A 13341-nucleotide genomic window follows, 5' to 3' on the forward strand; every position below is an offset into this window, starting at 1 on the left:
TCACAATTTGAGGCGTCGCCAACACTGTCGCAGTCCTTTCCACGCGATCCGCCACTACCACCACAGCTCTCCTCCCATCGCGATTCACAGTTCGCTGCTGCAACCCCTCCTCCCCACCACCGTCGCAGTCCTTTCCCTCGCGATTTGCAGATCTCCCTGCAGTGCTGTTTCAATTTTTTTATTCTTTTTTCTTTAATTTTTCAGATTTTAAAAAGGTGTTTTGCTTTTATTTGTTCTATTGTTGTTGTTGTTGATGCTTCTAGTTACTTCTGTTTATTCTTTTTTATTCCATTGTTGTTGTTGCATTGATGCTTCTGGTTGCTTCTGCTTCTGTCTGTTTTCGCTTCTGCTTTTGTTGTTGTTCTAATTTCATTATCCATTGTTATTGTTGTTGTTGTTGTTCTGGTTGTTGTTGTTTGATTGTTATTGATTCTGCTTCTACTTTCTGTTTTTGTCTGCTTTTGCTTGTGTCTCTGCTTCTGGTTGATTTTGGGGAAGAAGAGAGGAGAGGTATTTTTGTCCGAAGGACAATTTTAAAATTAAGTTAAATCTTTGGGACTATTTTGTAGCAAAAAAAGACTGAAAATAAAATAAATTTTTGACCTCTACATTAGAGACCAAAATCTTACTTAACCCTAATTTAAATGCTTAAAATTCTAAATTAAAGTTAGACCCTAATTCCGGCAGGAAGATAGATACCTACTTAAACTTTTGTTTTTTTTTTAATTAAAATTAAAATTTACCGTACCTTTCAAATTTTAATAATATATATTGCTTTGAAAGGTCCAAAAATAATGTTGAAGAATTATATAATTTTTTTATATATTGAAACAGAAGTTTGAAATCACATATTAATTATTATTTCACCTACTTAAAATTGATATATATATTTAAGTTGAATAAACTTTTTATTTAACTCTTAAAGTCGTTTAATATTATGACTCTGAATAAGTTCATTGATCATGAAAATTTTTATCAGATCAATCAATTCAACTATTCAAAAGTATGCAATTTTAATTTACGTTTTTAATTCAACATAAAAGTTCATCTGCTTTTGAATTTGATAATAACAATAAATAATATATAAAGAAGGTACGTAATGTAAGTATGCATGTAACGTACAAATAAATAAATAAATTTGATACAATAATTGCAGGAAGGATGTGGTGTCACACTCGAATGGTGTATCTTCCCATGTCTTATTTATATGGTAGAAGATTTGTGGGTCCAATTAATGGGATTATTTTGTCCCTCAGAAGAGAATTGTACACCCTTCCTTATCATCTAATCGATTGGACCCAAGCTAGAAATCTATGTGCTAAGGTACTAATTATAATGTTATTATATTCATTTTACTTAATTACTTTTTTGGCTATGTATGTTTTCATTTCATCTCATTTTAAATTCTTCATCCCATTTCGTAAAAAAAATGTCTTAGAATTTTTGTATTATTCTTATTCTTATTATAATGAAAAGTGTATACTATATATCTGTTCTAATAAGTACCTAACTATTGTTATTATTATTATTGCAGGAAGATATGTATAGACAACGGTCAAAGGTGCAGGAAATACTTTGGGGTATTTTTGGTGTTCATGAAAATATGGGGGAGCCTCTTCTCATGCACTGGCCTTTCTCAAAACTAAGGCAGAAAGCATTAAATCATGTAATGCAACATATACACTATGAGGATCAAAACACAAATTACATATGCATTGGTCCTGTTAGTAAGGTAATGCTATTATTACCATTATTTAATTTTTCTATTATTATTATTTACTCAAAGTTTTTAAATAAGGAATTAGTTAAAAGTAACATTTTTTTATGTTTTTAATTCATTTAATGTATAAAAAATGTGAAACGAATTGGTCACATGCTATTTGGTCACATGATACTGGGACGCAGGTATTAAACATGGTTTGTTGTTGGTTGGAGGATCCAAATTCCGAGGCATACAAGTGTCACATTTCAAGAGTCAAAGACTATCTCTGGCTGGCTGAGGATGGAATGAAAATGCAGGTCCTACATTAGTTACAAGAGAAAAAGATAAATAAATGTTCAATTTTATTATTTAAAAACACGTAAATTTTTTATTAATAAAAAATTAGAGATATATTTATTATTTTCTCTAATCAAATAACATATTTAATTTCTTTTAACAATATGCTCTTTAATTAAGTTTACACTACAACAGTAAATATTAACCATACAAATAGTTCAAGGATAGTGCTAGGGAGCCAATGCCTAAGTGTACAATGTGTACAATGGGGCAATGGGCTAAACCTTTGGTCCGTGAATAAAATGAACATCACTCACACTATCCAGAATAACCATCCGAATACCAGAGATAATAAACATCTCATATCATAAAATCACTCATCCTAAAAACCTAAGTTAATTTTGGAGTTCACCAAGGATCAAACCCTTGATCTTTCGGATCTAGAACTCTAATACTATGTCATGAACCCACTCATCCCAAAAGCGTAACCTGACAGGACAATGTAACACTAATAATCATATCTCTAATACTTCCTAAACCTCCATTGTACACATTGTACGCTTAGACCATTGGCTCCCTATAATTTTCCATAGTTCAATTTTTCTATTAATGTTAAAAAAAGATTTTATTAATATGTACCCTATAATATATTTTAAGAATACTATAAAAATAATTTACTGAAAATTATTGAAACAATAAATTTTTTAACATTTTCAATGCATTGAATACATTGAAAACTTAAAAAATTTGTATCATTGTACTTTCAAAATGTGTCTTTAGGGTTTACAAGATATAAGATAAGGCTTAGTTTGGGTAAGTAGTTTATTTAAACTTTTTTGAAAAAATATTTTAAATAATAAATAATTATATTAAAAGTAGTTTATAAATAAGTTATTTTATGTTTAGATTTTTTGTTTTAAAAGTACTTATTTTATAAAAATGTGGTAAAAAGTAGTAGAATTATAAAAAAAGTCATTTTTTAACTTCTCTATAAATTTTTAAATAACTTCTTAAAAAATCGTAATTTGATTTTGAAAATTACACCAGATATTAATATTACTACTTTTTATAAGTCAAAAATTCAAAAAAATTATTTTTAAAACTTCTCAAACAAGCCCTAAATCCTTTTAACTAAACGATAAGAGTTTTTGTTTTATTTATTATTTTGCACAAGTCGTGATATCTAAAATCTAAAATAATTATAAAAAAAATTGGTATAAATATTTTATCAGTGCTAACAGTGAGAGATCATACTTTACTTCGTGAAAAAAAAATTGAGAGAATCTATTATATAGGAGAATAGATCCTCTCGATTTTTATTTTTATTTTTTCTCCCAAATTTTGACAAACACTTGAGTATTAATTAACTTCATTTTAGTGCAAATTCTTATGATAGTTCCATGCATGTCAGGGATATAATGGTTCTCAACTATGGGATGTTGCTTTTTCTGTTCAAGCAATCTTGGCTACAAACCTTGATGAAGAATGTAGTTCAATGCTTAAGAAGGCAAACAATTTCATAAAATGCTCACAGGTACAATAAAGTTACGGAAGAAGAAGTTAAAATTAATAATTAAATTAAATAGAGTGTGAAATTTGGTTAAACATGGTTTGGTTTTGAAGGTTACAAGGAACAGCTCCGGCGACCCCAGCCGGTGGTTTCGCCACATTTCGAAAGGTGGTTGGCCTTTCTCAACCGCTGATAATGGTTGGCCTGTATCAGATTGCACTGCTGAAGGCTTGAAGGTCATAAATAAATTAATTTACTCATTCATTAAGACCTCAACTTAGGAGTTACATTATTTATTTAATTTAGATTCATTTAAGTAAAACACACAAAATTTAAATGATGTTTTATTGATATACTAATCAAAATAGATTAGATAACAGTTGAACATTTAAACAAATTCTAATCTAAGTTAATAAATTTGAAAAAGTTCTTAAATGAAGCAAGTTATAATTATGATGTTTGAGCTGTCTACATTGATTGCAGACTTCCATTTTGTTATCAAAGTTGCCATATGAGACTGTAGGAGAAGCAATAGAAACACAGAGATTGTTTGACGCTGCTAATCTCATTTTATCCATGCAGGTACCACACTAATTATAATGCATATATATCTTGAAATCTCTTAGTTCCAAAAACAGAAACCATGGTCCAAAATGACAAAAAAAGAAAAGGAATTCATGCATCACTAGCTGATTCATGATCCAGCTCAGACATTTTTCAATTGAAAAATCTAAGAGACTATAGGCTAGTAGTGTTAATTTTAGTGACTTAGCAATTTGGAGAAGAAAACAGAATAAACATTAAATTTTTAAAATAAATAAATAATCTTTGTCCAATATTAGTAATTTTATTGATTACAAATTTTTAAATTTATTACTTTTTACTACATTATTTAATCAGCATTTATTCGTACGAAAAAGTGATAACAATAAATAAGAGAGAACGAAAAGAATATTTACTCAATTATAAAAAAATATTCAAATTTAGAATTTTAGACCATAATCGTATAAATTTACCAATTAAATAACATGTCATGCACTAATATGCGCGAACAATTTACAATTCAACTACGTAGATATACTCTTCACAAAACATATTTTACATGTGATGTAGTGCATACCCATTATTTTACATCATGACGCCGTGATCATGACTCAATCAATTTACTCTTCAATTTTATTACAGAATATTAATGGCGGGTTCGCATCCTATGAGCTCACAAGATCATATGAATGGCTAGAGGTAACTTCTACTCTCTTGAAAAAGGATTAGGAACCTTCATTTTTTAAACTCATTTGGTTGCTTCTGTCACAGGCATTGAATCCAGTTGAAACATTTGCAGACATCATGATTGACTATCAGTATGTGCTATGCATTACATTAATTGCATAATTACTTGTTCTTTAGATTAATGATAAGTGAGTTCTTCCTTTTAAATGTCATCACTTTATAGATATGTGGAATGCACATCAGCAGCAATTCAAGCTCTTGCTTTATTCAGACAAGAATATCCAAAACACAGAAAGATGGAAATAGAAACTTGCATTGCCAAAGCAGCAAACTATATTCAAAGCATACAGTTACCGGATGGTTCATGGTTTGCAATCTTTTTTTATTATTTTCTTATTTACCAACAAACTCACTTCATTTTGTTCATATCACACCCAATGCAAACTAATTGAGAAATGTCATTTAAATATTCTTTTTTCGATTTTTTTATTCACAAAATACAAAAGGAAACATAAATACTTCTCTAAAAAAAATTTACCAAGCCAATCCTAAAAAATTTGGATCAAGATCCTCTAAAGTGAGGAAATTGATACAGTTGTCAGGTAAGAAGTTCATCGCTCTTAAATTAAGATAGTGGACACACATTTCATAAAAGTTACAAAATCATTGGTGATTAATTCTCTACTTTACTATCTTTCTCACTTTAGAAGATCCAAATTCAAAAAGTTTAGCTGAAATAAGACAACATAAAGAACAAGAGACAAGGAAAATTAGGCAGAACTCTCGATAATTTATTTTGTAGTTTTTTTTTTTTGTTTTTATAACAATGATTATCTTAAAAGTGAACTTTCTGAGTAAATGATTATCTTAAAGTCAAAAGGTATTAATATTTGAATTTTACCAGGTATGGATCATGGGGAATTTGCTTTACCTATGGCACATGGTTTGGAATTAAGGGACTGATAGATGCAGGCAAGACCTACCAAGATAGCCACAGCATTAGAAGAGCATGTGATTTTTTGCTTTCCAAACAGCTAACTTCTGGTGGCTGGGGAGAGAGCTATCTCTCATGCCAACAAAAGGTTTTATCAACCTTACACCTAATGACTTTGTGCTTTAATAAGAAACTATATTTTCCCCCCTTGTGTATATCAAGTTGATTTATCTCCTTCCACCATTGAATGGAGTATGAGATCCAATTGCTCAAGTCAGTTCAATACATGAGGGGAATAAAAAGAGTTCATATAACTCAATGAAGAACCGATAGCTATCGTCTAGATACATTAATTTTTCAATAAACACAAAAGGTGAAAACGACAATTATTTTCAACCGGAGGAAGTTGCATTATTTTAGAATAGTTGCACTAATCTAAGCATAGCTTTTTTTTTTCTTGTCACCAAATAAATAGAACAAAAATGTGCACAGGTATACACAAATTTGGAAGGAAACAAGTCCCATCTAGTGAACACTGCTTGGGCTATGTTGGCACTTATTGAAGCTGGACAGGTATACTATGGCAAATATAAATTGAGTACAATGTGTAGAACCTATCTTAACTATTTGGAAAACTAATATTAAGATGAATGAAATCTATGGTTTAGGCTCAGAGAGATCCATCCCCACTGCATCGTGCGGCTAAGCTTTTGATTAATTCACAAATGGGAAACGGGGAGTTCCCTCAACAGGTAACAAGTACCAACCATATACTTAGGGAATTTCTTTGATCAATAATAAAATCGGATGAAAAGTAAAGACTAACTACTTTTTTTAGAGAAATGTTCATTACGCATAATGTTGTTTTTTTCTTCTATCGAAAAAAAAAAATCTTCACTCTAAACCCAACTTCATAAATTCACCATAACATTACCCATATGTGTGTGTGTGAGAGATAAGAATAAGAATCAAATTGTCATCCACTAAAATTACACTTTTCATCTTGCTCATTAAAATAAAATTTGAGGTGGGAATTTGGAGGGGGAAAAAAGGTTAGTGTGTTAAAACTGCTTACACCATGAATTTGCATGAATTAGACCCTAGATGGGGTTAGAGTGCCTAATTGTTGTACCTTGTTAAATTGCAGGAAATACGAGGAGTGTTCAACAAGAATTGTACCATCAATTACTCAGGATATAGAAACATATTTCCCATATGGGCACTTGCAGAATATAGGAGTCATGTAATGCTTGATCCTGGCAAAAGCTCAATGGAAACTGTATAATAATCATGTAAAGAAACAACTTCATTAACTATATTACCCCTTTGGCTGTAAAGAAATATGGTATGGGGGAAGAAAAAATTGAACATTAAAGCTGTAAAATTTCTATTGAATAAATCACTCATGGAATCAATAAGTTGCAATTTTACTGATACAAAATCTTGTTTCAAAATTTTCTCAATGCTCGTGTATGGACTATGGAGCCTAGTATGCAAAACTATAATTCCTTGGTATAAACCTCATCCACCGGATTTGACCAATTTGCTTTCATCTTGTCTATATTACTCAATGGCCGTTAATTGAAGTTTCAAAATTGAGGGCTTTGTCAATACTAAATATGGGAATTACTAAGAAAGCCAACCACACATCTTACACTTTGAAACATTTTATCTACCCTCTGCCACACATTGCACTGAACATCAAGAAGCTTCCGAGCCTTTTCTTGTAAGTGTGAATGCTGCCGAATTGTCTCACCAGTCACCATGTATCTGGCAACAGGAAGCGTGGTACAGAAATTGTAAACATACAATCAGAAAAACAAATATTTCTCATTTATTGAACATGTGTCTATGAACAGTCAAAACCACCCAACAATGAAAAAGGAAGTCTCTGACCTTCAAAAATAACCTGATGACAGCTTGTAGGAACTCGAAATTATTTCTGCAGGAGAGCTCATGGATGAAATAATCCATAAGCTGTTTAATCGATACTAACTCCGGTCTATTCTCACCTTGTTCATCATCATTGTCGTCAATTATCTGAAGCATTCGAAGTTCCATATCCAGAGTTGACGGAGATAATCCTTTGATATAATCAGTGAATGCGCCATCTGCAACATGGAAAATCAAGAAAGTTATGATGTACTTACAAGGCACTTTCAAGAGAATGAACACTATTGAATTAATTGCCGGTGAAATAAACATATGATATTTATACAAGAACAAAATAGTTGGGTTCTTACAGTTATCTGAAACGTTTGAGGATTGAAGAAGATGCAGAAAACGGGATGACGTCGAATCTAATCTTGTCTTTTTCATTTGTTTACCATCCCTCTCTTCAACTGATAACTTACCAGGCTCAAACAATATTTCTCCAGATAGAGATGGAACTGAAGGCAAGAAAAATGGGGCTTTTTCGGGTTTCTTTGGAGGCTCAATAGGTTTATTGCGTATCTGGAATTAAGAGTTTGTTATACAACAATCAGGAGAAATATGAGTCACTTGAGCAAAATATAAATGAAAATGAAGGAAAATAGGTTTCACAAAAATGTCCATAGCATGAGAACTGAGAAGAATGTTGCTGAGAAGTAAGTGCATACCTTTATAATGTCTAAATTAATCAAGCTTTGCCACTGGCTCTTTGGCAGCAGTGAGAGTGTGACCAAATCAGGTATTTGATTAACTTGACTTGGAACATGTGGAGCATCTTTAGGTTGAGAAGCATTCACCACCTCATCCAACTGCTCAACTTGAGAATGTTCTGTGGAAGATATAGATGGCAACTTGACACTCACCACCTCTTTCCCACTTGCATATGAATCAACAGTTGAAGTACTAGAGAACATTGTTTGGTTTACCCTGATAAAAAGTGTCAGCATAAAAGAGGGTTCCTAATTAAGTAGAACACTTTTTTTCCATTTGATGTCATTATCATTTAAATAAAGGTTTAGCTAACATGTGTCATAAGGGCACATGATAAGACTACTATTAATAGAATGCTTTAAATGTTTTCACTTAATAAATGAAAAACAAATGCATTGAAAACTTAAATTTTGTGTGTTTTCAAGAAAAATTCTCTTAATTTATCATCTTAACATGTGCCCTTAGGACACAAGTTAGATAAACCCTTTAAATAATCACATCAACTCTTCCCATTCAGGAATTTTATTTCAGAAATTAATGTCACTTAAGCCCTAACATCAACTTTTCCCATTCAGAGTTATTAATCTCGGAAATTACGAACATTGTGTGTGTGAAACATTATGGGAAGCGTAAAAAGTTCTCCACAAAGTGGTTATTACCCATGAGGAATGAATTAAGAAACTCACCACAGGTAAAGCCCATTTTGATCAACATGAGCAGTTGCTAATATATCCATGTTTGGGGAAAGAGATAATGCTGTAATAGGCACATTAATTTGAATTGCATCTATCTGTCTTGCTAAGATCACATCCCAAATTCTAAGACTTCCATCCATACTAGATGACAAAAGCCACTTCCCATCCTCACTGAAGCACAAGTCTGTTATACGATCAGTGTGACCATCAAACTTACGAACTAATCTAAGAGCCACAACATCAAACGATCTGATTGCTAAATCATTTGCTACCGTAGCCAGGAGAGCTACAAAAATCATTAAAACAGTTCAAATCACATAGATCCAACAGTATGAATTATAAGGCAGAAATTTCTTCCAGTCTCTTCTAAATTTTTTTTCTCTTTAAAAACAGAAGATAAAAGATTAAAAAAAATATTATGATGATAAACAATTTACACGAACATATGGGGGGATATGGAATGTAGTAAGAACTCAATTTACCGTTATAACAATGATAAACAATCTTAATAACAGAAGAACCAATCTCCCATCTGGATTTAAGTTCACGTTCTTTGAAATCTCAAACCTGCAGAGACATTATAAATGAGGATTTCCAGTCTAATGTCACAATATTAAACTAAGTGATTGTGCATTGTTTGTTAACTTCAACGGGTGCCAATTACAGCTGCTTCCAGATAAGAAATATGAACCTTTATATCTCCTTGATATCCTGCACTTATCATGAGAGTGTTAGTTGAGTCACATGCGACTCCAACCACTTCACTGTCATGAGCACACCTTAGTGATTCTGACATGTCAATGTAAGCACCCCGAGTTAGTCCAGATTGTAGGTTAAACCTTTCAATCCAACCACCTGCTGTCCCTAGGATGGCGAAATTGCCACATGCACTGATGGCGCAAGCCTGTTGACATATGATAGTAGTCAATCAGAATCATTGTTAGTCAAAAGGTTAAATTATACAGTTTTTCTCCCCAAGAAGTGATCTAAAGACACTTTTTAAATAATCAGAAGTGGAAAATATTCAAAGAAAAAATGAAAAATAATGCTCAAGTTCTCAATTAACTAGGCATTTTACTTTTCATTGATTGTTTTCTTTGTCCAATTTCTCACTAAGTGCCCTTAATGCACTACATAGAAAATCCTAGAGATAATGAATAAAGTGAGATCCTAACCTTTACAGGTGTTGGATTTTCTGGGCAGGGATTCAATATATGTTCACCAAGAACAAAATTTTGAAGTCTCCACACATATGCCTGAGCAGTATCCATATGACAAGTAACTACGTTGCACCAATCACGTTCTCGAATTTCAGCTGAAGTTTGTATAAGAAATAAGAGGATTTGAAACAGATAGCAGCAGATTATAATATAATACACCAAGTGTAAACCAGCAAAATTCAATCATAGAGATTTTGATTTTAAGGAGCTTGGTGGTCGTAGATCTATATGACTAGGCTATCTTTTTATTTACTTTCAATTTATATACTTATACACAAGCCTTTAAGGCTGGATTCCCCACTGTAATTCAGATTCTACATTAATATACATCAGTTTCAATTCCATTTCTTCAGCAAAATTAGAACTGAATGAATAGTAGCAGAGAAATAACCCACCACAATCAAATGCAATCACGGGCTTCAACTTTATTTCTTCTTCCTGTATAAACACATACACGAAATGAGGGATGAAAAATCTATTCAAAACAGGAAGCACAAACACCTATGACTCACAATTAATATCATATAGTTTCCGACCTAATCATGACTATTGAACTGAATGCTTTAAGAACTAGAAAGCATAATCACAACATAAAAATAAAAATAAGCCAGATTAAGAATACCAAAATCCAAATTTAGGTATCCGAGGTCATAAGATGTTTTCACTAGTAAAACACACATTTATATATCTTTGTAATTATCATACTAAGTCTCTAAACAAAATATTACGAATTTACAGAGGAATATTAAAGCAAAAGCAATGCTTTCACAAGCTCTGCTAAGCAACAATAAGGAAAGCATGAAACACCAACCATACCTTTACTTTAAGTTTCTTGGCTCGTCTAGAAACATTGTGCTGAGAAAGCTCTCTACTTTGTTGATCCTATCAAAGAAACGCATTGCAAACACCATAAACATGTTATATATGGGGAAACCAATTGATGAAATTAATACACAGAAAATGCCAAATATAGAAAGGAAAAGAAAATATACACGCTAACAACGCTTGCAGGGAGAAAATGCAAAATTCCTTTTCTTTCTTTCTTTCTTTCTTTTTTATCTTTTTTTTTTTTTTTGGGGGGATTTTATTTTGTTAGGCATTAATGAACGACTAGCTTTTGTTGGACCATTGATTGTAGATAATAGTGGCACCAACCTGAACTACAGAGAAAAGCCGAAATGCACGATCCTGACCAGCAGAGAGAATATGTCTTCCATTTGCATAAAACCTGCCATATGTAATTTGCAGGTGTGCCGTAGGTCATGAGACATGCCAAATTAGAAGTGCAAAAATTAAAAGCATTATCATATGATAGAATGGAAGAAGAATTAACGTGGCTAAAACGTAAAAGGAGGAAGCAAGTAGACTACACATAAGAATCCATTGGCCGCACATCATGTAGAGAGGTCAAACAATCTTGTTCCACACACATGACAATCACAAAGAATATAAAGATGTCCTCCATCAGAAGAAAAACTAGAAGTTCCATCATTACTTTCTAACCCAAGTGCAAAAAGATTAACGTCCGTTCAAGGAATAGAGAACAAATAAAGGAGCAGCATATGTCAAAAAAATTGCTTCAGAATATTTAATATTAACAATGATAGAGAACATTCACAACAAAGTTGATAAAAAATTCCCCAAATAAACTAACACCTGGAAAATAATCATTACTTTATGCAAAGGGGAGGAGCACTATGGCCTCTTCGAAAGCGCAAAAGACGAGGGTCGCCATCAGTCGTATCGAAAATCCACATCTGAGCAAGCATAAAATAAATAAATAAATAAATCAACATATTTCAATGAAAATTTATATATGCATGATGCAAACATGTATGTATCTTCCAAAAAGAAAAAATGTCACCTTAATAGAATTATCTGCTGAAGAACTCATAAGCACTGGCTCATTTGCAAAAAAATGTAGTGATGTGATCACACTATCATGAGCCTCTCTTACAACTGACTGGAGCCTTTTCTTTTCCAGATTCCATACGCTTATGACACCTGATGAACCTCCAGAGGCTAGAAGGGGTTGCCCATCTAAGCCAGATAAAATAATCCACCAACAAAATCAACACAAAACACCAAAAGGCACTAAAAGCCTGAAGAATAGAGGCAGCTCCATATTTGATTTATTATGCAAAATATCACACACTTACCAGTGCAGAAAGATAAGGCAGTGACAGAACCTCGTGTAGAATGTGTAAATGTAACCAATTCTTCATCATAACGAATGTTATGAACATGAATGCTTCCATCTGCACACCCAACTGCAACGACATCTAAAGCAGGGGAGGAAACACAACAGGTGATCGGTGAATCCCATCCCTTGAACTCAAATATCTTTTTCTTTGTGCTAATGTTCCAAAGCTGCATAGGACCTTGCTCGCTCCCAACGAGAACCTATTGCATATTTCTCAATCATAAAGGAAGTCTTAACTCTAAATGTCACTTTCACTTAACTCCTTAATTAGCCTGTGACTACAATTGCAGCCCCAGTAAAGCCTATTGCCCTATTCATTCTCAACTGAAAATTAAAGCCTACAATGTCTATTTAATCTTTGGAATAAGAAGAAAGACATGATTACCTTATTTAGGTAAGTATCAGGATGCATTATACAGCTGGGGCTAAAACTCTGATCAAGCAAAATGTGCCCAAATGGGGAAGGGTTCTGATCCATAACTCCCTTAAATTCCCACAAGAACATGTTGCCACGAATATCAACACTGATAACATGGTCTCCAAACAACAGTAGCAACTTGACTTTTTTCACTATGCTTGCTCCAAGTTGCAACCTTAGAATGGTAATAATAATTCAATTAAACTAATTATAAAACAACATGCACAAACATACAAAAATTTTCAAAATTTCCTCAACTTTCCTCAAAGTAGCAAAGAAAAACACTCAGAATAGCATTTACCTGATGCGCACGCTTGAATACTGCAATGTCGTGCCCATATGCAACAAAAGTGTATTCTTTGAAGGATGCAAGTGCAGTAATCTTCTTCGGCAGTTGAGGACCTTCATGCAAAATGTCATTTTTTTTTGCATTTCAATTAAATAAGAAAGTTCAAACAAAACGAAAACTAACGAGCTAAAAGAATTAAA

General features: G+C 32.5%; 2 protein-coding genes across 2 annotated transcripts in view; one reads left to right on the forward strand and one right to left on the reverse strand.

Annotated features, from left to right (window-relative positions):
* The window catches only part of LOC107490126 (probable oxidosqualene cyclase), a 13467-nt gene extending 6353 nt beyond the window's left edge, over positions 1–7114 (forward strand). Inside the window, exons 6-18 of the mRNA XM_016110892.3 lie at positions 1157–1323; positions 1535–1732; positions 1906–2019; positions 3411–3533; positions 3623–3745; positions 3993–4091; positions 4695–4751; positions 4824–4870; positions 4963–5106; positions 5644–5821; positions 6166–6246; positions 6342–6425; positions 6821–7114. Of these exons, the coding sequence (XP_015966378.1) occupies positions 1157–1323; positions 1535–1732; positions 1906–2019; positions 3411–3533; positions 3623–3745; positions 3993–4091; positions 4695–4751; positions 4824–4870; positions 4963–5106; positions 5644–5821; positions 6166–6246; positions 6342–6425; positions 6821–6958 (1553 nt within the window). The 3' untranslated portion in view covers positions 6959–7114. The remainder of the gene's footprint in view (positions 1–1156; positions 1324–1534; positions 1733–1905; positions 2020–3410; positions 3534–3622; positions 3746–3992; positions 4092–4694; positions 4752–4823; positions 4871–4962; positions 5107–5643; positions 5822–6165; positions 6247–6341; positions 6426–6820) is intronic.
* The window catches only part of LOC107490128 (uncharacterized), a 6762-nt gene continuing 457 nt past the window's right edge, over positions 7037–13341 (reverse strand). Inside the window, 17 exon segments of the mRNA XM_016110894.3 lie at positions 7037–7430; positions 7564–7784; positions 7917–8127; positions 8274–8532; positions 9003–9297; positions 9494–9578; positions 9703–9915; positions 10187–10326; positions 10627–10669; positions 11048–11113; positions 11387–11459; positions 11906–11988; positions 12096–12271; positions 12391–12634; positions 12820–13005; positions 13007–13027; positions 13154–13254. Of these exon segments, the coding sequence (XP_015966380.1) occupies positions 7287–7430; positions 7564–7784; positions 7917–8127; positions 8274–8532; positions 9003–9297; positions 9494–9578; positions 9703–9915; positions 10187–10326; positions 10627–10669; positions 11048–11113; positions 11387–11459; positions 11906–11988; positions 12096–12271; positions 12391–12634; positions 12820–13005; positions 13007–13027; positions 13154–13254 (2561 nt within the window). The 3' untranslated portion in view covers positions 7037–7286.

Source organism: Arachis duranensis, chromosome 5 (genome assembly GCF_000817695.3).
Source record: "Arachis duranensis cultivar V14167 chromosome 5, aradu.V14167.gnm2.J7QH, whole genome shotgun sequence".
NCBI lineage: Eukaryota > Viridiplantae > Streptophyta > Magnoliopsida > Fabales > Fabaceae > Arachis > Arachis duranensis.